Genomic DNA, 27,138 nt, shown 5'->3' on the forward strand with positions numbered 1-27,138 from the left:
TCTCAACCACTGTGCCACCAGGGAAGCCCCATAACTTTATTAATGATAAAAACAGTACAGATTTCCAACCCAGCTGCAGTTACTCTTTTGAAACACCAAAAAAAGGCCCTCTTTTCAGATGGTTACATTGTTAATTTCATAATAGCATTTACAGTATCATTACTGTTGTTCTTCAGGGCTCGGACTGCCTTTGCTCTTGACACATTTGCTTGTGACATGACCAATTCTGTGTCCTTAACTTCCTCACCTGTTTCATCAGTCTCTTCCTCTTCACTCTCCTCTTGTACAGTTGGAGTCTGTGTGTTTTCTTGAATGTTTGAGACAGCTTCACCTTGAACTTTGAATTTCTCAGCAGCTGCTAACTGTGCTTGCTGAGGTAAATCCTCGATCTTGGCTTCCCCCAAAACTATGTAGGTATCTGAAGCTGGGCTCTTGTATACTTCTGGTTTTGTGATGACAAAAGGATATTCTTAGATTTCCGGATAGTGACTCTAGTAACCCCTGTAACCTGTCGAAGATTCAGTTTGGACATATCCTTCTGTGCCTTCTTTTCACTCTGGCTCTGTTTTGCTTTACTGACTGGTTCGTCATTGATTTCAGCTGCTGCTGCCAGCTGGGCTTGTTGTGTGGTTGCCTGTGTAGAATCCTGTTCCTCAAGCTCTGGTACTGATTCATCACTATCAGATTCTGTTCCAGACCCTGTCTCACCCTGGGACTGTGGCAACTCTGCTCTGTAGCAGGGATGGTTTCTGTGGCTTCACCAGGCATTTTGTGCGGGGAACGTGGAGCCAAGATGGTGGCAGAAAGAGAGCCAGTGAGAGCGTGACCCATGCCTGTTGCAGGACAGTTTTCTTAAACATGTCATCAGTTAAACAGTTTCTAATCAGAAACCACTAACCAGTGTTCATTCATGCTGTCCAGGTTCTTCTGGGCCCTCAGGACTGCTAATTAATGCTTTTATTCATCCCTCATCAATGCATTTGCTTTTCTTACTTCCTTCATTGAGAAGATCAATGCCACCCTGTTTAATTTCTAAATTCTTTCCCTCTCCCTTAGGTTCTTTCCCTGTTCTTTCTGCTCTGTTGTGTTCTTCCTTAATCAGAGGAAAATGTACCCCTGTATCACTTCATTTCTATCTATGAGGTAGATCTTACCCCTTTTAATAACCTGCCTGATTCCTTTTCCCTCTTCTGTGTTTCCCTCTCCTGTCTACCCTTGCGTTCTAGTGGATAGAATCTCTGAATATCAAAAATCAAATTTGTTACCTTTCCCCGTAAACTTGGCTCATCTTTCATGTGCCCTGCTTTTATACCATTGATCTTTCCTGACCTTCAAGTTAGCAACCATGAACACTGGCTAGCTTTCCCCCTTTTGTTCACCATCTTCAGCAGCTGCACATTCTTGTCAATTTCATTCACAAAACCTTTCATACTTCATTCCTTATGTTGTATTTCACTGCTGTTACCTTGGTTTCTCCTTTTTGCTCCTTTTTGTATAACATTTTCATAACATCCCATAAAATTCACCCTTTTAAACAATTTGGTGGTTTTTAGTATACTCATAGAATTGTGCAGCCATCACCACTATCTAATTTCAGAATGTTTTCATAACTCCACAAAGAAGCTCTGTGTGCCCATTAACAGAAACTCTCCATTCCTTCTTTCCCCTAGCTCCTGGCAACCACTAATCTCCTTTTCCATCTCTATGTCAATTTCTGCAAAAAGACTGCTGGGATTTTGATAGGGATTGTATTGAGTCTGTAGGTCAATTTTGGAAATATAACTGTCTTAGTACTATTAAGTTTTCATATTCATGAACATGGCATGGCTTTCCATTTATTTAGGTTGTCTATATTTCTATGATGTTTTGTAATTTTCAATGTATAAGTCTTGTACCTCTTTTGTTAAGTTTATGCCTCTAATTAAATTGGGAATTTAAAAAATGCTGTTGTAAATGGAATTGTTCCTTAATTTCATTTCTGAATGTTCTTTGCTAGTGTTTAGAAATGCAATTGATTTCCATATATTGATATTGTGTCCTGAAACCTTGCTGAACTTGTTTATTAGTTCTGAAAGTGTTTTTAGTGGTTTCCTTAGACTTTTCTAAATACAAGGATGTCATCTACAAATAGCCATAGTCTAACTTCTTCCTTTCCAATTTGGATACCTTTTATTTCTTTTTCTTGCTTTATTGTCCTAGCAGGAACCTCCATTGCATGTTGAATAAAAGTAGCAAGAGTTGACCTCTTTGTCTTGTTCCTAATCTTAGGGGGAAGGCTTTCAATCTTTTACCATTAAATACGATGTTAGCTATGGTTACTCATAGATATCCTTTATCAGGTCAAAGAAATTCCCTTCTATTCCTAGTTCACTGAGTGTTTTTATCATGAAAGGATGTTGGATATTGTTAAATACTTCCTCTGTGTTTATTGAAATAAATGATCATGTTGTTTTTCTCTGTATTATATTTTACATTGATTGCCTTTTACATGTTGAACTGACCTTGTATTGCTGGAATAAATACCACTTGTTCGTTGTGTACTATCTTTTTGATATGTTGCTAGATTCAGTTTGCTTTACTTTATTGAGGAATTTGGGGTCTATATTCAATAGGGATATAGGTATGTAGCTTTCTTGTGATCTCTTTGGCCTATGTAGAGTGAGATAGGAAGTATTCTCTCCTCTTTTATTTTTTGGAAGTTTGTGAAGGATTGTTGTTAATTCTTTAAACATTTGGTAGAAATCATCAATAAAGCCACCTGAGCTTTTCTTTGTGGAAAGTGTTTTTGATACTAATTAAATAGCTTTACTTATAAATCTGTTCAGATTTTCTGTATCTTCTTGAGTCAGTTTCAGTAGTTTGTGTCTTTTTAAGAATTTGTTTCTCTTCGTTCAACTACATGACTAATTTGATGGTACACAAATGTTTATAATATTTCCTTATAAACTTTTTTTATGTCTGTAAGGTTGTTAATGATGGCACTTTTTTCATTCTTGATTTTAATAATTTAAGTCTTCTCTCCTTTTTTCTCCCCTTTTGTTAGTCTAGCTGAAAGTTTGTCAGTTTTGTTGATCTTTCTAAATAACCACATTTTGATTTCTTTGGTTTTCTTCTATTTTCTAGTCTCTATTTTATTTATTTCTGCTTTAATCTTTATTGTTTCCTTCCTTTTACTTGCTTTGGGGTTAGTTTACTCTTCTTTTGCTAGTTTCTTAACTTGGAAGGTTAGGTTATTGATTTGAGATCTTTCTTCATTATTAATATAAGTATTTACAGCTATAAATTTCCCTCTGTGCACTGCCTTTGGTATGTCATGTTTTTGGTTTTGTTCATCTCCAAATATTTTCTAATTTTTCTTCTTCTTTGGCCCCTTCGTTATTTAAGAGTGTGTTTAATTTCCACATAATTGTGAATTTCCCAAATTTCCTTCTGTAATTGACTTCTGGTTTTATTCCGTTGTGGCCAAAGACCATACTTTGTATGATTTCAATCCATTTAAATTTATTGAGGCTACTTTTACAACCTAGGGGTATTTTCTATCCTGGAGAATGTTTCATGTGCAGTTGAGAGGAAGTTGTTTTCTGCTGCCATTTGGAGGAATGTTCTATACAGGTCTGTTAGGAGTATTGGTTTATAGTTGTTAAAGCCTTCTGTTTCCTTGTTGCTTTTCTGTCTAGTTGTCCTATCCACTGCTGAAAGTGAGGTACTGAAGTCTCCAACTATTGTTGAATTGTCTCTTTCTCCTTTAACTTCTGTCAGTTTTTGTTTCATGCATCTCCGGGCTCTGTTGTCAGGTGCATATATGTTCATAATTGTTATATCTTCCTGATGGATCAACCCTTTTGTTGTTATAAAATGTCCTTCTTTGTCTCTAGTAATAGCTTTCATCTAAACATTTATTTTGTATTATTGGTATAGCCACTCTAGCTTTATTTTGGTTATTGTTTGTATGGTATATTTTTTCATGCCCTTTTACGTACAGCCTATTTGTATTTTATAATCTAAAGTGTGTCTCTTATAGACAGCATAGTTGGATCATGTTTTGTTTTGTTTTTTTACATTCTGCCAATTTTTCCCTTTTGATTGGTATATTCAAACCATTTATGTTTAATTATTGATAGGTAGGATTTATGTCTGCTGTTTTGCTCTTTACTTCCTACATATCTTTTTGTTTTTCTTTATCTCTTTTTTTTTTTTTTGCTTTAAACAGATGTTTTCTACTGTGCTCTTTTAATTTCCTTTTTCTCTCTTTTACCTTTTGTAAAAAAGTTATTTTTTTAGTGGTTGCCCTGGATACTACATTTAACACCTTAATTTAATAGTCTCTTTCTGATTAATCCCAACATAATTTCAGTTGTATACAAAAACTGCTACAATATAGCTTTGTTCCCTTCCCTTGTGCTGTTATCATACTAATTAACATTTTTATACATTGTGAGCCCATCTTCACGGTTTTATTATTATTGCTTTATTCTGTTGTCTTTTAATTCAGATAGGAGAAGAAAAGAGTTACAAACAAAAATACGTTTATACTGCCTTTTACCTAGCCTTTACTGACACACTGTTTCTTCATGTGGGTTCAGGTTACTGTCTAATGTCCTTTCATGTCACCGAGCAGGACTCCCTTTAGTATTTTTTGTAGAGTAGGTTTGCTAGTGACGGATTCTCTCTCACTTAAAAAAAAGAATTGAGAATGTCTTTATTTCTCCCTCATTTTTGAAGGATAGTTTTGTCAGTTATAGAGTTCTTTGTTGATAGTGTTTTTCTTTCAGCACTTTGAATATGTTTTCCTACTGCATTCTGCCTTCCGTGGTTTCTGACAATAAATCAGTTGTTAATATTTTATTAGTTGAGTCACCTCTCTCTTACTGCTTTCAAGATTCTCTCTTTTTTTTTTTTGGCTTTTGACAGTTTGATTATGATGTGTCTAAGAGTGGATCTCTTTGAGTTCATTCTACTTGGAGTTTGTTGATCTTCTTGAAAGTGTAATGTTTTCATCATATTTGGGTAGTTTTCAGTCATTATTTCTTTTGATATTTTTTTCTGACTCTTTCTTCTTCTTCTGAGACTCTTTATTATGTGTGTGTTGGTGCTCTTGATGGTACCTCACAGGTCTCTGAGGCTATGCTTGTTCTTCATTCTTTTTTCTTTCTGCTCCTTAAAATGGATAATCTTAGTTGACCCTATTCAAGTTCGCTGATTCTTTTTTTTTTGCCAGCTCAAATCTGCTGTTGAGCCCCTCTAGTGTATTTTTTTTTTTTTAAGATTTTTTTTGGGAAAGGCACATCCTTGGTGGTCCAGTGGCTAAGACCCCATGCTCCCAGTGCAGGGGGCCAGAGTCTGATCCCTAGTCAGGGAACTAGATTCCACATGCTGCAACTAAGAGTTTGCATGCCGCAGCTAAAGATCTTGACACAGCCAAATTAATAAATAAATAAACGAATGAATGAATGAATGTATATTTTTAAAAAGATTTTTTTTTTGACGTGGACCAGTTTTCAAGTCTTTATTGAATTTGTTACAATAATGCTTCTGTTTTATGTTTTGGTTGTTTGGCCAAGAGGCATGTGGGATCTTAGCTCCCTAACCAGGGATCGAACCCACACCCCCTGCATTGGAAGGCAAAGTCTTAACCACTGAACTGCCAGGGAAGTCCCTCTAGTGAATTTTTTGTTTCATTCATTGTACTTTTCCACTCCAGAATTTATATTCAGTTTTTGTATAACTCTTAGCTGTTTATTGATATTTTCTTGCAGAGTACTGTATCAGCCTTCTTTCCAGTTTCCTTCCAAACATTTACTTCTTTGGTACATTCTGAATAGTTCTGTGTGAGTTCATAACTTCCTAAAGCAGACATCAGATCATATCACTCTACCCTACAATACCTTTTCATATCTGTAGAATAAATTCCAAACTTTTTAGCATGGCATTCAATACTATTCACTGTATGGCCAAAAAGCTACCTTTGCAAACACTTCTCCCTTACTGGGAGCCATCGTCCGTAAGTCTCATCTACTATATGTATCTCCTTGGCCATGCTTCTCTTAGTTTGTTGTTCTCTCTCTCTCTCTCTCTCACACTCTCTCTCTCTCTCTCTCTCTCTTCCCCTCCCTCCCTCTCTCCCCACCCCCCTCCCTCTCCCTCTCCCTGTCCCTCTCTCCCTCCCTCTCTCCCTGGTCAAACTATGCCTATTTATAGTGCCTATTTGTAGTGCCTATTTTAATGCATCCCAATTTGTGTGAAGCCTTTTGATATTACTTTTCTTTCTGTACACTTCACAGCATGTTATTGAATGATTTCTTTTTATAGATCATTTATATGCCTATTTACCATTTCCTACTCCACTATCTGACTGTTAGGTCACTTAGGTCAGAGACCATGTCTTACTAGCTTTTTCCCAGTGTAATTGTACAGTGTCTTGTATGGTTTAATAGTTGAAGCGTTTGACAAATGATTAAGGAGATTTGAAATGGTATCACAAACAAATTTGATAGAATTTTCATTTTTCTGAAATAACTTTGTAGCTTAAAAAATCTCCTTAAAAATTCTTTTATTACTTCTCACAGTAATGTATATATAGAAAACATCAAATTGTGCTAAATTTGACCTTAGATTTTCTAAGACTACTTTTAATAACAAGTAGGTAGATTAGAATTTAAAATGCGTTTTATGTTGTTTAAAACTGTTTTCTGTTTATAATAATGAAAAAGCAAGGTAGTAGAGAGAGATGAAAATTTTACATCATTCCAAATATTTTAATTAGTTTATAGTTTTTCCCCTCTCTTTTAAAAAACTGATTATTTTCTTCTGTTTTCCCTGACCTTTAAAAATAATAATCACTATAATACTTTATGATTCAGCTAAACTGAACTTACCACCTCTGGTTAAAGTGGTAAGAATAACTAAGAGTGAGGAAAGAAGTCAGATAGATGCCTTGATAATTTGTATTCAGGTTAATATACTTATTTCTATAAAATAAATTTAGTCTGTAATTCATACATTTTAACAACATGTAGGGGACAGTTCCTTTAAAGATAACTCTTCACAGTCTGTTAGTGCATTTTGATTGCTTTTAACCCATTTAACTTAATTTTTAAAAAATAAAACATGAAGTAGACCATCGTCAACCTAGTGTTCATTGCTACCTCCAAACAGAGCAGTTAAAACCCTTGTAGACATAATGGTTTATTGAATTTCTTATTAAAACTGTATGTCCTCTTCCTTAGTACAATGTAAAAATGACTTCCTCAGTCTAGTGTTTTCTGAAAGGAACAAGTGTGCTTCAAGCACAGTATCAGTTTGAGTGGGAATCTGTGAAGAACAATTTTCATTTAGTTTTCACCAAAATGTGTCCAGTTATAGGACAAATGGTAGGAGTTACAAACAAATTTTAATTGTTACTGTTAATTTAAAAATACTGACTCTTACATCTGTATTGGTAGGACCAATATTCATGTTGAGCCATTTAAAAGAGGGCTGTGTTCTGAAGATTTGAAACTAAAGTGTTCTTTCATATGTGACAATATGGATGGATTTATTGTCATGAACTGAGATTTGTTTTGCCTGGTGAATTTTTTTCACCATTCCCATATTCATTTTATTATGTGGCATACTTTTTAAAGCACAAAATGTTAACTTTCTGTATGACTGCACATAGTCTTAAATATGATAGTTACTGTTTTCTTTAGTTGTTTGCCTTATCTCCAGAAAAACAAATTCAGCTTCCATTAGTTCTCTGTTATAGCAGGCATTTTATTAACTTGAGTATCAATTAATGTATTAAGTTTCCTGCAAGTGCCAGTGTATTTGTCATTGGATATTTTTGTTGAGAAATCTTGGTGCCAGTAATTTGAATACAAGTGTTTACCTATTTATTTTGTGAGTCTTAACTCAAAGAAAACTTGTTTCAGCCTTGAGCTGACTAATTCTTAAAACTAGCCATTCATACTGATGTAAAAACAAAACATTGAGGGGAAGATTGTAGCAGTCTTAAATATCTGAGTAAGTTTGGAAGCATTTTGCAAATTTCTCTGCTCTCAAATTTAACTTGTGTGTGACATTTACAGGGATGTTGTGGAGATGATAGTGGTCTCATGGAAGTAGAGGGAGCTCATCCATCACGGACGATGAGTATTAATGCTGCAGAGTTAAAACAGCTTCTACAAAGCAAAGAAGAAAGTCCAGAAAATTTGTTCCTTGAACTAGAGAAGCTTGTTTTGGTAAAAAAACAAAACAAAACAAAATAAGAAGAGCTCATTCCCAAGACATATTTTCTTCTCAGTTTGACTTGTACAAGTTTTCTTAGTGACTTTTTAAAATAGTGAACTCTCAGTTGGGTATTTATACTCTGAATTAATAATTTGGAGTGAAGTCTTCCATACTATTATGAATTAAAAAAAAATTTTGTTATGTTTTATTTTTGGCTGCATTGGGTCTTCGTTGCTGTGCGCGGGCTTTCTCTAGTTGCGGCGAGCGGGGGCTACTCTTCGTTGTGGTGCGTGGGCTTCTCATTGTGGTGGTTTCTCTTGTTGGGCAGCACGGGCTCTAGGCACGCGGGCTTCAGTAGTTGCGGCGCATGGGCTCAGTAGTTGTGGCGCGTGGGCTTAGTTGCTCCACGGCATGTGGGATCTTCCCGGCCCAGGGATTGAATCCATGTTCCTTGCATTGGCAGGCGGATTCTTAACCTCTGTGCCACCAGGGAAGTCCCCATACTATTATGAATTTTAAGGAGTACATGAAGGCAGTACTTTTTGAATTATCTATTGTTTGAATGTAGGGTGCCCCCTGCTACCACTCTTTAGAAATAACAACAATCGTTTTTGGTGTTTGTTTTATTTTAATATGTTTAATGTTAAGTTGATAATTTCTTGATGGTGTTCCAAATTTCTTAGTAGTGAAATAATACCACCTTTTCTACTAAAGAGTCAGTAGATGATGGGCATAAATGTTCAGGTTTTACCTCCACCTTCTTATTCTGCTTTTGTTTGTATCTAGGAGCATTCAAAAGATGATGACAATCTGGATTCTTTGTTGGACAATGTGGTTGGACTTAAGCAGATGCTGGAGTCATCAGGTGATCCTTTACCTCTTGGTGACCAGGATGTAGAACCAGTACTTTCAGCTCCAGAATCTCTCCAGAATCTGTTTAACAATAGGTAAAACAAGCAATGTTTTGTGGTTGAATAGATATTGTATATTTAATGGCTGGGATCTAGAGAGGGCCAGCAACTTATTTTTCTCTAAGGGCTAGATAATAAAAAATCTAGACTTTGCAGGCCACATTCAGTCTCTGTTGCATATACTTCTATAGCTTTTTGCTTGTTTCTTTTGTTTTTTTAAAAAAGCTTTAAAAATGTGCAAACCATTCCTAGCTTGCAGGCTGTACAAAAACAGGCTGGCAGAATGGGGGTCATAGTTTACTGATCCCTGGTCTAGAGGATATGCCTCTTGATCTTTGGAGCACTGTCCTTTTAGAGCAGAATGAATATTTAGTATGATGGAATTATTCTCTAAATTTAGAAAAATTACACATTGGTACAGTGTTATAAACTTGGCTTTTTGGGAATAAAGCCAGGGCTCTGTTTTATTTTATTGAAAGATCAAAATTTGTCACAACAGGATTAATTTCCAAGTTACTGATTTTTAAGGATACTTAATTCTTAAATAGCTTCTCGAAGGAGTCTTTTTAAGTGCTAATCTTACTAATACTTTTAGAGGGTAATATTTTTAATTGTGCTGTTCACATGTTTTATTTAGAAGTTAAGCTAAAATATTTAATTTTGGAATTCTGCTTTTTAACAAATACTTTCTCTATTCTAGAACTGCATATGTGCTAGCTGATGTCATGGATGATCAGTTGAAATCTATGTGGTTCACTCCATTTCAGGCTGAAGAGATTGATACAGATCTGGATTTGGTATAAGTAATTTTATTACTAAATATTTAGAAAAAAATTCTGCTAATTTTTTGTTTCTTTGCATATTGTTAGGACTAAAATAGATTACATATTACATGACTGTTAAAAGTCTGTCTCGGGACTAGTACTGCATTATTTTTATGTCAGTTGCCCACTTAATGGTGTCCAGGACTCTTCGTTTTTTTATGCTACCTGTTTTGCGTCTTTCTAGTTAGTGATCTGTATATTTGAGAATGAGTGGAAAATCACATTTTTGCATAAGTACTCTGAAGCACTTTGGTTTCTTATATTTGTAGGGTATAGAATAGTATCCCACAAAATTATAATTAATTCCTATATTTGGGTTTAAGGGGAGGAATCTGCTCTGTTGTATCTGCTCTTAATTTGGGGAAATGTAAAAAATATATTTGTTAAAATAATATAGTATGAATCCAAATTGACATTCTTTAACGTAATACTGAATAGGTAAAAGTATAGTTAAAGATTTTAATGCAGTCTGTTTAATGATTCTCATAGGGAGGATGATTTCAGTCACATCTTATTGTACCATATATTGTTTTTTCTTGATTTAAAAAAATATATATATTTTTTGATAACATCAGATTTATTTGTAAATCAAGAGGAAGGGTACTCCAGAAGAAGAGTGGATACTCAAAGAAAGAAATATATTTGCATATTCCCTGGTCCAAAAAATGCTAGTATTCATTATGTACAATAAAGCTAAAAGAATGATTTGCTTCACATTTAAGGTGTATTTGGTGTATTGAGGACTCCTTTTCCTTCTTTAAAATATCACATGCAATTGAATTAAAATTGCATTAAACAAGTTTTTTTCTTTAGTGTAAGTTGTTCAGTGATTCTTTAGAACTGTAGTGAGAGAAATGTTCTGTAATCTGCCCTGTCCAGTTAGCCACTAGCCCCATGTGACTTTTGAGCAATGAAATAAATGTTGCTAATATGACTAAGGAACTGAATTTTATTTTGATTTAATTAATTTAAATTTAAGTAGGCACTCGTAATTAGTGGCTACCATATTTGGCATCACAGGTTGAAAATATTTGTGTTCTAACTATGTTGAATCACAGCTGTCTTGAGATGATAGTTATGACCTTTTGGGGTTTAGGGAAATTTTTGGTCTTTTAGGTTTGATTAATTTGAATAACACTTAAACATAATTTTCATTCTTCTGAAAGTTGACTTAGGTTGGAACCTCATTAAATTCATAGAACTAGGAGATCTGTGGCACAGAATCCTTTTATAATATGTAGTGACTATACAAGGCTTGTGGAGTATGTTATTTTCAGATTATTTTGGAAAAGTTCTGGAGATACTCCATTGTTACTTTATATAGAGAAATGCTGAGATCCTTGTCAGGCAGCAGAGGTCTCCCAGACTAATAGCCCTTCTGTGAGGAGGAGTGCTACCCACCCCACCCCCAAGTGAAAGCAGCTGAATTCCTAAGGTATTTTTTAAAAAACTACCAATGGTGTTGCTTTTTGAAATGATGAAGGACCTATAATTTATTTATTATGAGACTCAAATATAGTTTATAGGAGATAAGAATCCCTGTAATCAAATGATATATTAATAGTACATTTAAAGTGTAATGTCACATTAACAGTTACATTTAAGATATATCTTTCATTTTGTTTCATTTTTATGACTGCAGGTAAAGGTTGACTTGATTGAGCTCTCTGAAAAATGTTGTAGTGACTTTGACTTGCACTCGGAATTAGAGCGCTCGTTTTTGTCGGAACCATCATCTCCAGGAAGAACCAAGACTACTAAAGGGTTCAAACTTGGGAAGCACAAGAATGAGACCTTTATAACTTCAAGGTAAAATTTCTTTTAATAAAGATCTTGGTTGGGGTCGAGTAAGCTTATTTATTTTAATGTGTTTTCATAGACACATGACTATTAAAGGAGAAAGGAAGCTGACATAATACTTGAGTCATGAATATTGTTTTGAGTTTTTTAAAAGATAGTAATTTGGCCAGGACATACCTGGTACACTTATTATATTGTACTTAATGAGAGTTCAGAAGGTTTGAAAAAGAGCAAACTGGATTATTTAAAAAAATTGTTAGTCATATCAATAAAATGTGAGTACCATTCTTAGCTAGTTTTGTTGTATTTCCCTGGAAAGTCATAGAGATATTTGCAAATTTAACAAAATTGGGATAAGAAATAATTGATATGTAGTTTTCAGTATTGCAAAGATTGGCTTATATTTTCACTGGAAATGTGTAAAGGAGAAAGTTTTCATGCAGTATTTTTGTTTTCATAGTGGAAAATCTGAATACATTGAACCTGCCAAACGAGCTCATGTTGTGCCACCACCAAGAGGAAGGGGCAGAGGAGGATTTGGACAGGGTATACGACCCCATGATATTTTTCGTCAGAGAAAACAGAACACAAGCAGACCACCATCTATGCATGTGGATGACTTTGTTGCAGCCGAAAGTAAAGAAGTGGTCCCTCAAGATGGAATACCCCCACCAAAACGGCCACTCAAAGTATCTCAGAAGATTTCTTCTCGGGGTGGATTTTCAGGCAGTCGGGGAGGACGGGGTGCTTTTCACAGTCAGAATAGGTTTTTTACACCACCTGCTTCAAAAGGTAATGAATTATGTATGTTTTCTAATGAATTATTCTAATATTAGAATATTGAATAGACATGATTTGAATAGAAGCAATTCAGATAAAGTATTTTTCTGTTACTAGAGTTAATCTGGCTCTAGGCCAATGGTACTATTTGCAAAGTCCTTTATTGTATAGGAAAAAATCATTTTTTAATTTAACTTTTGATTAATTGCATATTTAGTGATGATTTTAAAAGAAGTATTGGCTAATTATTTTCCTTTTTACGTTGAGAATTGTGTTTATCCTTTCTGAATAATATGCATACTCCATACATTATTTTCACAGTTGTATTTATCAACAATTCCCTTAGGATTGTTCTGTGTAGTTCACCATTGATTCTCTTATCTACTTGCTTCCTAATGTTATATTTAATCTGTTTTAAATTTTTCAAGATTTTAGAATCTGAGTTCTAAAATATAAACTTACAGAAATTATATTTTACTAGTGGATTGATGACATGTTTTCATGCTTCTGAGTTAAGCGGGTGGGAGCAAAAGAGAAAAGGTGTTTACATTAATAATAAACACACAACTTTGTTAGGAACTGTTTTAAGCACTTTGCATGTAATACTCTTATCAACCCCATGAGATAGGTTCTTTTAGTAGCCCCACTTAATAGAAGAGAAAACTTGTCAGTTACCTGACCAGGACACATAAAATATAAGTGGCAGAACCAGTATTTGAACCCTGGCAGTCTGGCTCCAGAGCCTCTGCTTCTGACTACATACGGTGCTGCCCCTCTACCTTTATTCCATGTACAAAATTTCATAGTTTCTCTTCCGTTGCTTTTGAAAATTAAGAAAAACATGTCATATCTTCCTTAATCCAGTTGAAGTTGTGGAAAAAGTAGATTTTGATCATGTTGCCTATGTTTAGGAAACTACAGTCGTCGGGAGGGAACAAGAGGCTCCAGTTGGAGTGCTCAGAATACTCCTCGAGGAACTTACAATGAAAGTCGTGGAGGCCAGAGCAATTTTAACAGGGGCCCTCTTCCACCATTACGACCACTTAGTTCTACAGGTACACGTTCTTACTTGATAATTCTGAGAGAGAGGGAGGTGAATCCTTTTCAGATTGTTGAATGTCATATATTCTCATTTTGGGAGAGAATATTTTAGAATGTAGACATATAATTCTAAAGTCAATTTAATTTTATTTCTGTGAGTGAGTGCCCAGTGTACATCTTCTGTATAAATACTCAGAATTTTAGATTCTGAACAGTGTGTGTATAATGAGTAGTTCCATGTTGATGTGCTGTTTTTTTATAGTTCAATAAAGAAGGAAAATCATTCCTTAAGGTACCTTTTTGACCAAAGTAAACCGAGATGTCTTCATAGAGTATACAAGTTGACTCTTGAACAATGAAGGTGTGAACTGCAAGGGTTGTCCACTTATATGGGGATATTTTTAACAATAAATAGGATCCATGGTTGGTTGAAATCGAGGTTGCAGAGGAACCTCTGGATATGAGGGCCAATTATAAATTATACTTGGATTAACCCTTGAGTTGTTCAAGGGTCCACTGTATTCTGCTTTTGTTTACAGTATTGTCTTGTGCATGTAAGCATATAATCTTTTTTTCCCCCCTAAAACATTCCTATGTCAAGTCCAAAATTCTGGTCAGATGTAGCTTTTGGTTTCAAATGCAAATTTTTTGTTTTTTTGGCTGCACCACACACCATGTGGGATCTTAGTTCCCCTACCGGGGATCAAACCTGTGCCCCTGCAGTGAAAGTGCGGATTCTTAACCATTGGACTACCAGGGAAGTCCCAAATGGACATTTTTAAAGTAACAGCTTTATTTCAGATGTAATTCTTATGTTTAGACAATTTACCTATTTAAAGTGGACAACCCAGTGGTCTTCAGCACATTCACAGAACTTGCACTTGGGTTTTAAAGGAGCAAACAGTAATCCCTGTCTTGGTTTGAGCTCGGTGGTGTAGATTAGTATTTATGTAATGGGAAAGGAAAGGATGTTGCAACTGAAAATTATATTCTTTTCTTTTATAGGCTATCGCCCAAGTCCTCGTGACCGTGCTTCCAGAGGTCGTGGGGGACTGGGGCCTTCCTGGGCAAGTGCAAATAGCGGCAGTGGAGGCTCAAGAGGAAAGTTTGTTAGTGGAGGCAGTGGTAGAGGTCGTCATGTACGGTCCTTTACACGATAAAAATTTTTTTGGGAACGTCCTAAGTGTATATGAACATTTCATGAGGACAGTAAGAATAAAACAAGACATTGGAGGACCAATTTAGACTTAGCAGTTATCTGGATACATCTGAGAGAATATTTTTATCTGAAGAAAGCAAATATTGTTTGATACCTAACACAAGATTTCAATAAAAATCGAAACTTTGTATGTTTGTATATATTTTTTCCCCTTCTTACATGACTATTTAGAAAATCTCTTAGGTAGAAAATGAACAGTGAAATAACGTTTTTGTTTTAGTGTATTTCTTGCGTATACCACAGACATCCCCAATACTTTCTCAGCTCATGTTGCCCTTTACTGTTTCAGTAGTCTTTTCACAATACACCTAGGCCAAAAAAAATGCCTAATGATCCCATTTATTAAGCAATTAAGTCCAAACAACTTAATAAGAATTTAACAAGTAATGGTGGTTGCTGCACAACTTCTCAGACCTTGGAATCAGCTTGAACACTGCCAGTATTCCTGTTCCACTATGCTTTTTGCATAGTACTTACTTCAACTGCTGAAAATCCAGTTTTGCAAAGATACACTGCCATGGGAAGGAATATAATGCTATCTAATACTGAAAATGTAAACTACCTTGAGCTAGCATTTTGTGTTGTATCCAACAGATGTGTTCTCCTCAAAAATTTAAAATGTCATGTGGCACTCGTGTTAATTTACTAGGGTGACCTAGTGCACAATTTTGGGAACCTTTTAGCTGTTCAGAAAGAAACATGACACTCTTCTCCTTTATGCTAGAAAGAAATACATACGTGCTTTGTGCTTTAGCTTTATACCTACTTACACTATTTTATTATGCAGTTTTTTAAAGCCTAAAATGAGGCATATCCTAATACTGTTATTTTGGAAATCAGAAACATCTAATAAAATCTGTACTTCATATGCAGAAATGAAGTTTATACTTTGAGAAAATAGTCATGTTTTCCCCAAGAGATATCTTAACACACTGAGCCTATATAGAGTTCTCTTAAACAACAAAGGAGTATATGAGTCTCATTCCATCCCTTTATAATGCTGTTTTCTTGAACTGTTTGTGAGTGAATAGAAAGTTTGCTAGGAAAACCTTGAAGAAAAGCTCAGTTCTAAAGATTCTGGTATTTAAGTGAAAGGTAACGGAAATCTTTTCATAACTAACGGCCTCAAAAACCCAAGGTAACCTAAACCCCTTCTAATCCTGTAACTAATATGCTCATTTTCTCTAAATATGCATTTTTCACAGTAGATAGAATTTGAAGTTTGTCCTTAATGTCTGATACAATATATGTAAAAATAATTGTTTAAATAATTATATTTCTTAATAAGAATATATGGCGATATATAGATATGTTTTTTTTTAAGCTTTAGGTTGAATATAAGCTCAGAAATATCAGAGAGCCATTTCTGCTTGTTTGTTAGGTTAGTACCCAGTAATTCAGGCCAGCCAAAGTAATAAATTATTAATGTAGAAGCAAATTAATACCAGGCATATATCACTCAGTCCAGCAAAAGAGGTATTATCCTAACTTCACAGATGGAGAAAGTTGAGGAGCTTTACTCAAAAGCGATAGAAACAGGATTTAAAACCAGGTTGGCTAGCTCCTAATTCTTTAGTTCTCCTTTGCATCATGGAGAGCTAAGAAGCTACTTTTTAGGTTGAATGGTATTAGAGATCAGGTTAATCTATTCTATGGAAATGGAGTTCCAAAGACCTACCAGTCTGTTTTAGTCATTTCAGAGGTGAGCCAGATAGGTACTGGGGGGTGGTTGCTGTCATATGCATTTAGATGTGCATGTAAGACCACGCACCTTCAAAAATAAACATCAGTTGCATGAGTACTTTGGTAGAATAGGTATATGTATTATTTGCAAAACTTTTTTACACAAGAGATTTCAGGAAAAGTTTTAAGTGGTGTTTAGAGATTAATGTAAAACTCAGAATACCTTTGCGAATAAAACTTTATTTAATCTATAACACAAGGAGTTGATAGAATGATCTATTTTTTTTTAAATGATTGCTTTATTAATTAATTAATTAATTAATTTAATTTTTGGCTGTGTTGGGTCTTCCTTGCTGTGCGCGGGCTTTCTCTAGTTGCATTGAGTGGGGGCTAGTCTTCGTTGCGGTGCGTGGGCTTCTCATTGCGGTGGCTTCTCGTTGCAGAGCATGGGCTCTAGGCACACGGGCTACAGCAGTTGCGGCACGCGGGCTCTAGAGCGCAGGCTCAGTAGTTGTGGCGCACGGGCTTAGTTGCTCCGCGGCATGTGGGATCTTCCCGGACTAGGGATTGAACCCGTATCCCCTGCATTGGCAGACGGACTCTTAACCCCTGCGCCACCAGGGAAGTCCCAAAGAAAAAAATGCTCCGAAATATTGCTGTGCTTCATTTAAGAGCAATGGTAGTCATCAGGGTGTGTGAAGCAGTACCAGGTCCAGTTTAGTTTTATTGCTTAGTGCAAAAAAATTGCAAAAACAGAGAGACAGAGAATGTAGGAACGAGAGTAAGTCTTCTAAGTATTGTGTTCCGTATACCGTAGTACAGCCTTGGGAATATAAGGATGAATAAGATGCAATTTCTGCCCTCAAGAAGCTCATATCTAATAGAGAAAACAATCATGTAAACAAGTTTTTTTTTAAAGTAAATAGGTGAGTGTATGAATACGGAACAACTTGGAGTGCTTGATTAATCCAACTAGTACATTTCAAACTGATTTTATTGTGGAGTTTTTAAAGTAAGTGTATATTTAAAATAACCAAAGGAAAAAAAGAAAAGACTTGACATTATAATTATATTGTTAGACCATAAATAACATCTTTGAAAGGTTTTTTGTATAAAGGCTAGTTAGGATGGAAAAATATGCATGTGATTTGTATTTTTAAATTCAAAGGACAGGTTGGGAAGTAATGAGCAAGATCTTATAAACATTCTGTAAATTCATGAGCCAGAGAAAAGGATGCAAACTCAAGTACTAGCAATGGCCTTGAAAGTAACAGAAATGAGAGAATAGGCAGTGAAAACCGCGGAAGAGTTGGCCGTTGACACTTTGGCCTTGGTATGAGGGAGAAAACTTGGAGAGTTGGAGCTGGTGGCCCTGGAGAGGGCTTACAGTGTTAAACTACTCTTCTGCTTCAGCTGATTGATACGTTGGAAAACGGACAGATATAATGCTGATGCATCTTCTAAAAAAATTTGTTTTTACTGTTTTAAGTTTTAAAATTAAAAAAAATTTTATTTGTGGTTAAAAAACCACAAAATTTACCATCTTAACCATTTTTTAGTCTATAGTTCAGTAGTGTTTAGTATATTTACATTGTTGTGCAACCAACCTCATGAACTTTTTCATCTTGCACATCTGAAACTATACCCATTAAGCAACAACTTCCCCATCCCCTCTTCCTCCAGTCACTGGCACCCACCATTCTACTTTCTGTCTCTGAATTTGATGACATGATGTCCTCAAGATTCATCTATTATGTAACATATGTCAAAATTTCCTTCCTTATAAGGCTGAATAATATTCCATTGTATGTATATACCACATTTTGCTCATTCATCTGTCAATAGACATTTGAGTTGCTTCTACTTTTTGGCTATTATGAATAGTGCTGTTATGAGCTTGGATATACAAATATCTGCTCAAGACCCTACTTTGAATTCTTTTGGGAACATACACAGAAACAGGAATGCTGCATCATGTGGTAGTTCCTTTTATAAGTTTTTTAGGAATCGCCATAACTGTTTTCCATAGTGCCTGCACCATTTTGCATTTCTACCAACAAGAATTCTAATTTCTCCACATCCTCACCAACACTTATTTTCTTTTTGTTTATTTTAATAATATCCATCCTAATGGATGTGATTTCGACTCTTAAAAAGAAGCCAAAAATCTGGATTGTTGATGTGTAATCAGTTTTCAAGTATGGCAATTGAAATTAAATAATTTAAAACATTATATGAGCCAAGCAAATGTGCAGGGCAAAATGTGGCCAGAGGGTTCCAGCCCGAAGATAAGATCAGTTTTAGAAATTGGAACTTGATTACTATAAAAACTTATTTTCATTTGAGATGGTAAAATTTACCGAGTAAGTTTGTGATAGGACGTGATACTGTAGAGAAGTACTTTGGAGCCAAATCTCTCTGCTATGCCTACCTCACTGAATTTTGGAGATTAAAGTCTATATTTGATTTTTAAAAAAATATGTAGAGCAATATTGGTTCAAATGTTGGCCTGGAAAAATGTATACCATATATGACGTACTTGATAAATTATTTCTGAAGTCATTGGAATTAGTGCCTGCTTGAGAAATAACATGTAAGTTAGTAGAATTATACTAATTTATAGCTCTACCAGACAATTTAGATGTGTTTTTTTTAGGGAGATTTTTAGTTTGGGGGCACTATTTTATAATGGTCTTATAGACATAGATTGTAAGTGAAAATAGTCTACTTTCTAAGAATTTCCAGGATACTTTGGGGCATGTGGTAGTATTTTTAAAATATAGTATTTATACTTTAAAATATAAAAGGTTGTAGACGGTATGAAAATGCAGAGAACAGTGAGTAGTCTACTTTGGCCAGTGTAGAATGCAGGGGTGGGAGTAGAGGAAATGGAGGGAAGGTGTACTTGGAGATTAGGCCTAAATTATGAAAATTATTAAAGGTCTTATTATTTGCTATATAAGCCATAGGGAGTAACTAAAGTTTGGTTGTTAATTTGAATGACATTTTTAAATTTGGTACATTTTTATGAGGATCTACTACTAGCCAGTCACTATAAAAGGTGTTTTCCATAAATTAACTCGTAATCATCTGCTTTAGAAAGACTCTTCCTCTGGTGCAGCAGGGAGGACAGATTAGAGAGGGAAGAGTCTGAGTCAGGAAGAGCAATTAAGCAATTACAGCAAAGATCTGTTGATAAATCAGTGATCCTCAAAGAATGGTTCTCAGCCCAGCAGCCCAGCATCAGCTGGGAATATATTAGATGTGCATATTCTTAAGCACCACCCCAGATGTAAGAAACTGGAGGTGGGGCCTAGCAATGTGTGCTTTGACAAGTCCTGCAAGCGATTGTGCTAAAGTTTGATGCCCCCCAAAGTTTGTATATCAATGGATTTCAAATTTAGGAATCATCTGGGGAGGTCATTAAAAATTCAGGTTCTAGACAGAGGAATGGATAAAGAAGATGTGGTACATATATACAGTGGAATATTACTCAGCCATTAAAGAATGAAATAACGCCATTTTCAGCAACATGGATGGACCCTAGAGATTGTGATACTAAGTGAAGTAAGTCAGAGAAAGAGCAGTATCATATGATATGGCTTATACGCAAAAAAGAAATGATACAAATGAACTTATTTACAAAACAGAAAGAGAGACTTAGAGAATGAACTTATGCTTACAGGGGTTGGGGGGGAGGAATAGTGAGTGAGTTTGGGATTGATATGTACACACTGCTATATTTAAAATGGATAACCAACAAGGCTTACTGTATAACACAGGGAACTCTGCTCAATATTACATAACAACCTAAATGGGAAAAGATTTTGAAAAAGAATAGATACATGTATATGTATAACTGAATCACTTTGCTGTACACCTGAAACTAACACATTGTTAATCAGCTATACTCCAATATAGAATAAAAAGTTAAAAAATATCCAACTTCCAGGGGCTACAAATCTATTTTTAAAAACTTCTCAGCAGATTCATCAGCCAGGTTTGGATCCAGTGACCTAGATGAAAAGTAATGTCCTCAGCTAAGATAGTGGTGATGGAAATGGAAGGATCAAATAGAAAAGATATTTCTAAGACACTCTAATACCTCTAGAATTATATTAGGCCATGATGGCATAAAATTATACGAAGCAGTTACTGGTTTGAAAGTACTTTCTAGTGGGAAAAGAGACGGGCAGGTGCTTGAGCAGGATGAGGAATAAGTTAGCGTGTCAGTAAAGCAGAACTGAAGCAGCTCAAGAGACCTGAGGTTTAGGGGTGATAAGTAGTGCCACATGCTCCAAATGATCACAAAAGGTGAAGATGAAAAGATGCCCTAGATTTGGCAATTTGAAAGATTTTATAACTTTTGTCATGGCAATTATATTGGAGTGTGAATTTGTGGGAAGGTACGCAGAATTCATAATGCTATTTGTAGCATGATTGAGAAGTAAGAAATATGTTCAATTTGTGGGGAACAGAGAAGAGATTGCTAAAAGCTATGTGCGCCAAAGCCCTCCTCTTGCCAATAGTTTACATATAAAGATTGCCTTTGGGTTTGTGGTCCTAGACTGTAACTGCAGAATCTAGTTGTGTTTTTTGTGATTACCGACTGCTTTGGAAATTCCATTTCTGATTGTTGTGTTCTAAGTTCTTATATCTGCTTCTTTCATATCTAAGATGTTCTTAAATATGCTGCATTGTTTCATGCTGCCTAAGTATCCTCAAAGTGTAGTTTTTTAATGACCCTATTCTGGTTAGTATGTTTATCATATTATGTATTCTTGGGTTTTTGTTTTATTTTGTTTTGTTTTGTTTTTGGCCAAGCCACAAGCGGGATCTTAGTTCCCTGACCAGAGAGACTGAACCCCACACCACGGCAGTGAAAGCGCCAAGTCCTAAACACTGGACCACCAGGGAATTCCCTAAGGGTTTTAAATGGAATAATGTTTTGAGGTATTAATTTGGAAAAATATAATGCTGAATTGCAAGGAGAAGACTAAAATAGCAAAGCAAAGACTAAAGCAAAGGAGAAGACTAAAATAGCCAAAGAAAATTCTTAAAATTTTTTCAAGTTAGTAAATCTTTTTTTTTAATATTTATTTATTTATTTTTTTGGCTGTGCTGGGTCTTAGTTGTGGCACATAGGATCTTCAGTTGTGGCATGTGAACTTTTAGTTGCAGCATGTGGGATCTAGTTCCACCTGCATTGGGAGCGTGGAGTCTTAGGCACTGGACCACCAGGGAAGTCCTTCAAGTTAATAAATCTTAAAAAATGATTTGTGTTGACAAACTGTATATTATTCCTCAGTGAAGTTCTCTTTGTTTGCTAAAGAGAGGCTTTGGGAGTATTTTGGTAAAGGTTTGAACTAAAGCAGGCCTAATGGACCCCCTTAAGTCTGCAGCTGCTTTAAGTTGTTTAGGGATGAAGCTTTTCAATGTTCTGGTAAACCTGGAACAGTACAATTGCTACTTACTCTGACTAAACATTTCCACCTGGCTCTGCTAGAACAATTTAGGGTCCTCTGGAATCATTGTTTTCTTTAAGTTAAATAAGGAATCAGAAAGAATTCACTTGTAAGCCAAAGTCATGTAAAACAAATATCCAAAGCTGCTCCATAAGCATGTGAAATTTTAAAAAGCTGTTCAATAACTGTATCTCCAAAACTCATTTTGATGAAAAAGCATAAAAATTAGGAATGAAAAAGGCTAGGCACTAGTCCTGACTTTCCTATTCATTAACTTGCTATGTGATATGAACAAATTAAATTATCAGTGGGCCTCTGTTTTCTCATATATTCTTTTTTTTTTTTTTCCATCTGACTGTTCCTGAGTTACAACCTTTTTTTTTTTTTTTTTTTTTAACGTGATGATCCATTTATTTTATTTATTTATTTATGGCTGTGTTGGGTCTTCGTTTCTGTGAGAGGGCTTTCTCTAGTTACGGCAAGTGGGGGCCACTCTTCATCGCAGTGCGCGGGCCTCTTACTGTTGCGGCCTCTCTTGTTGCGGAGCACAAGCTCCAGACGCGCAGGCTCAGTAACTGCGGCTCACGGGCCTAGTTGCTCCGTGGCATGTGGGATCTTCCCAGACCAGGGCTCGAACCCGTGTCCCCTGCATCAGCAGGCAGACTCTCAACCACTGCGCCACCAGGGAAGCCCTCATATATTCTTAAGTATAAAATAGGATTCAGGTGATAAGCCATAATGGAAAATAATATGAAAAAGAATGTATATATGTAATATAACTGGGTCACTTTGCTGTACAGCAGTAATTAACACATAGTTGTAATTCAACTATACTTCAGTAAAAAATAAATTTAAAAAATAGGATTCAGAATGTGTGTACTGTAGAGTATGAATCATAAGAGATGTTATTACAGATATTTATTGAACAGTTGAAGTAATAAGTAGCAGTCCAAAATTGATGAAATGTAGTGGCTAAGAGACAAGTGGAATAAACACAACTGAAAAAAAAGAAGGGTAATCTCACGAAAAGGAGGAATTCAAATTCTTTTTCTCCTCTCCATTCCCCCTAGGAGAAACATTCAGCTCTGATGTTGGTGTTGGTTAATCAATTAGCCAACATTATCAAAATCCAATTAACAAATGTTAATTCAAAATTTAAAGTTACAGAAACTTTTACTTTCAGTAGTTCTAAAGTTAACTGAACCTGAGGACACAGTATAATGTCCTTATAAAAAGTATTTAATTGTGATAACACTTTAGTATTTAATTAATGATTAAAGGAAAGGAACTAAAGTTTACCAAAATGTTTTTTTTCCAAAGATATCTGTATCCATAGAATTGCCTAGATGAAGATTTTTTATTTTTTATTTATTTTTGGCTGCGCCTCATGGCTTGAGGTATCTTAGTTCCCCGAACAGGGTTTGAACCCAGGACACTGCAGTGAACGCTCTGAGTCCTAACCACTGGACCGCTAGGGAATTCCCCAGGATGAAGATTTTTTTTTTTTTTTTTTAAACTATATTCACTATCTTGTTCTCATTCAGAGTCATGGCTTTATTTGTCTGTTTTTAAAATTTTTTGTTCTTGGGGTCATGGCTTTAAATAGCACCTCTACATGCTGATTCCTCTAAATTTCCAACCTAGACCTCTCCTGTGATGCCCCAGATTTGCATCTTGACATCTCCACCATTGCCTAGTAAGCGCATCAAATTTGATGTACCCACACTGAGCTCTAGATATTCCCTTCATGGTAACTACTCCTCTGCTATTTTCTTTTTCTAATAAATGGCAACTCCATGGTTCTAGTTTCTCAGGCCAAAACCCTTAGTCATTCTTATCTGCTCTTTTTCTCTCACACTCTACCTCTGATCTGGCTTCTACCTTCAAAACATATCTTGACTCCAAATGTTACTGCCTCTGCTGCAGCCACCCGGGCTAAGCCACCATTGTTTCTCGTCTCAATTATGTAAACAGTCTCCTAACAGCTCAAAACCCTCCCATTTCAGAATAAAAGCTACAAGTTTCTACATGATTTTCCCCCTCCTTGTTATCTCTTTGACCTCATCTACTACTCTCTGAACTCACTCTGCTTCAGCTACCACTTCCTCACTGATTTTACCAAAATAAAGTCCAAAAAATTATAACAATTTATTATATAAAAAAGCTACTCTACTACAATTTGGTAAGATTTAATACTGTAATTCTTCACGTATTTTTAGAGTTAATGGCTTTTGAAAATCATGCTAAATGATGAAAATTATTGTATTCACACGTTTTTAAGTGTTTTGTTCAAACCGGAATATTTTTCTACATATTAACAGACGGTGACCTGGTTTGGGGATACTTTTACATTAAAGGGCCCACGACCTATGTATTTCTAACTAGTCACCATATTAAAAGGTGTTGGACCAATTTTAAAACGTCAGTTCACTTATTTCGGCTGGGTACCTAAAAGGTACATATTAACAAAATCGTTGAAATTACCTCATTCCTAAAATGCGGCATAATTTAGGAGCTATATGGTAAAAATCCATTATATTTTTATATTTTTACAATGCAGACGGACCATCAAACTGCACAAACATATCCATGTAGATGTTCTCAGATTTAAGAAATATGCCTCATCTGTCCTAGGATGTGGTCTGTAGCCTCAGCATGAACATCATGTCTGACCGTAGGCAGCAAATAAATATTTTTCGAATTGAACCATAATCCCGAAGCAAACTTGAAAGAGCTCAAGGAGAAACGCAAAAGCACTTGCGCAGTGATTCGATAAGGTCGTCCAATCAGAGTCGAGCTGGACGGGGATCTGCGGAAGGAAGGTAGTGCGCACGCGCGATGGGTTCGTCCGCAATTGGCAGCGCTGAGGCGGGAACCTTGAGCTGCTCTGGCGTTGAGGGAGCGCTGTCTCCCCCGGTTCCTCCTGGCTGGTGGCGCAGCTTCCTTCGGAACCTCTCTGGTGCGTCCCTGGAGGGGGAGGCTTGTGAGGCTGCGACAGCCTGTAGGCTTGTGTGGGGCAAAGAGGGGAGAGGCGCCGGAGCAGGCCTCCGACGGAGGGGGGAAGGAAGACGGCGGAGCTCCTGTGGCCGCCTCCTGCGGGTCTGGGAGCGCGGAGGGGTCTCAAGTGTGAGGGGCGCCTTCGCTGCTGGCCGTGGGGTGGCTGGTGGCGGAGGGCGCGCCGTGGGGACGTGTTTGTGGTGGGGAGGCCGACGCGAGAGGCGACTCCGGGCGGTGGTGCTTCCGCGCCCGCACTGCGGTCAGCCCGCTCGGCTTCTGTGGCGCTTGGGTTTCTTTCCCCAGGACTAATCTCCACTCTCCTGCACGGTATTAATTAATAGTAAGTAACGGAAGATTTTTGTAGGCCGGTTTAGCGGGGCCACAAAATCAAAGGAGCGACCTAAGCCACGAAGCGAAATAACTACTTCCTAATGTAGTTGGAAGGCGAAAAGCAGAAACAGCAGGGGGAGGTGCGTAGCTGGTTCTTGACTGTTTTATTTGCATTCTTGCATCCTAGAGATTTTTTTTTTTCATCCTAGAGGTTTGATGGTTGCACCCCATCCCCCCTTCAAAGCCAAACCGAATCCACAGATTCTGGTCATAATCCCCTTTGTCGAACTTCATCCTTTGCTATCCCCCCTCGCGGAAACTCTGCTCTCATAGGACCTTATGTATTAAACATCTAATAATGATTATCATAGATAGTAATATTACAGGTAACACTGAGTGCTTACTGTGTGTCAAATTTTGTTCTAAGTACTTTAAGTATTTCATTTAATCCTCCCAACAATCTTATGAGTAATTATTGTTGTACCGCCTGTCATAGATGAGGAAAGGGAGACACAAAGAGGTTATGTAAACTGTGCAAGATCACATGCTTGGAAGTGTCAGTCCAGATTTATGTTCAGGCATTTGCCTCCAAAACTGTCTTCTTAATTAGTACACAGTACAGTGTATTACATTGCCAAGTGCTGTAGGCCTTCTGATGTGTCATCAGCCTGGATTTGCCATTTTACTTGGGAGAACAGAAGCAGTAGGTGTTAAGAGTGTAACAGATGTTGGAGCATCACAGTAGGGCTGCCAGATGGGCGTTATTTTTAGGGCCTGGGAAGAGGGCTCAAATAGCACTAATTTAAGAAGTCATAAGGATCCAGAAGCATTTAGGGGGAAATATACTGATGTCTGCAGTTTACTTTGAAATGCATCAACAAGTTAAATGGCTTGATGGATGCCTAAGGTCATACATAAATGGCAGAGCTAGAAATCAAGCCAAGGCAGACTGGCTCCAGAGTGCCCTGTGCTGCTTCTCACATGCCTGCATACTCAAGTTCATTATTATTTTCTTTAGTTTACAGGTTAAATAGAAGGGTCGAAAAATTAGATATTGTGTATTAGATGTAGAAAAGTTTAAGGGTTTAAGGTAGTGATTCTTAGAATTCAGTGTTGAAAGAAGTTTTAGCAGCTAGTCTGTTCTCTTTATTTTATAAATGAGGAAGTTGATATACAGAGCGTTTAAATAGCTTGCCCAAAGTTTCTAGTTACTGTATTTTTCTAGTGTTCCTTTTAAAAAGGTGTCAGTCTGCAGGTGGGTCTGACTAAATGTAGAGAATGGAACCTATTACATTTCATGATGTGGACATCATTTTTTTTTTTTAAATTTTAATTAATATATTTTTATTTTTGGCTGTGTTGGGCCTTTGTTGCTGCGCGTGTTGCTAGGCACGCGGGCTTCAGTAGCTGTGGCACGCAGACTCAGTAGTTGTGGCTCGTGGGCTCTAGAGCGCAGGCTCAGTAGCTGTGGTGCACGGGCTTAGTTGCTCTGCGGCATGTGGGATCTTCCCGGACCAGGGCTTGAACCTGTGTACCCTGCATTGGCAGGCAGATTCTTAACCACTGCGCCACCAGGGAAATCCCTGGACATCATTTTTATTAATGATATCTAGAATTTATTACGTTAAGTGGACTCATCATTATTTTATTTCAGTTGAGCTGTGGTTGTCTAAAAGCCTTGAGTTTTTCATCTGAACTTCCCATTGTTCTGTTTCATTTGACTGAGTAACTGAGTCTAAATGCAAGGCCTAACATTTACCTGTTTTTAAATCATCTTGTTGCAGTTAGCTTTTGTCAATTTCAAACTTATTTCAGTTACATTTCTAGAGACATGTAATATTCTGCTGACCTATTATAAAAAGGAAATGAGGTTGATGAGG

At 36.5% G+C, this 27,138-nt stretch overlaps 2 protein-coding genes and 1 pseudogene across 3 annotated transcripts in view; 2 read left to right on the forward strand and 1 right to left on the reverse strand.

The window, feature by feature from the left end:
• The window catches only part of VIRMA (vir like m6A methyltransferase associated), a 60,724-nt gene extending 45,813 nt beyond the window's left edge, over window positions 1–14,911 (forward strand). The window contains exons 18-24 of one of the 2 annotated variants that reach the window (XM_007164924.3): window positions 8,067–8,219; window positions 8,995–9,155; window positions 9,820–9,916; window positions 11,586–11,752; window positions 12,204–12,535; window positions 13,435–13,578; window positions 14,570–14,911. In XM_007164924.3, the coding sequence (XP_007164986.2) occupies window positions 8,067–8,219; window positions 8,995–9,155; window positions 9,820–9,916; window positions 11,586–11,752; window positions 12,204–12,535; window positions 13,435–13,578; window positions 14,570–14,724 (1,209 nt within the window). In that variant the 3' untranslated portion in view covers window positions 14,725–14,911. The remainder of the gene's footprint in view (window positions 1–8,066; window positions 8,220–8,994; window positions 9,156–9,819; window positions 9,917–11,585; window positions 11,753–12,203; window positions 12,536–13,434; window positions 13,579–14,569) is intronic. The other variant, XM_007164926.2, reaches the window with a different exon arrangement.
• On the reverse strand, window positions 72–768 carry LOC103018775 (nascent polypeptide-associated complex subunit alpha-like; annotated as a pseudogene).
• Window positions 14,912–25,287: 10,376 nt separating the features above from the next.
• Window positions 25,288–27,138, forward strand: part of RAD54B (RAD54 homolog B) — a 111,445-nt gene continuing 109,594 nt past the window's right edge. Inside the window, 1 exon segment of the mRNA XM_057532318.1 lies at window positions 25,288–25,398. The gene's annotated coding sequence lies outside the window, so the exon portion shown is untranslated.

The sequence above is a fragment of the Balaenoptera acutorostrata genome, chromosome 17 (assembly GCF_949987535.1).
Source record: "Balaenoptera acutorostrata chromosome 17, mBalAcu1.1, whole genome shotgun sequence".
NCBI classification, from domain to species: domain Eukaryota; kingdom Metazoa; phylum Chordata; class Mammalia; order Artiodactyla; family Balaenopteridae; genus Balaenoptera; species Balaenoptera acutorostrata.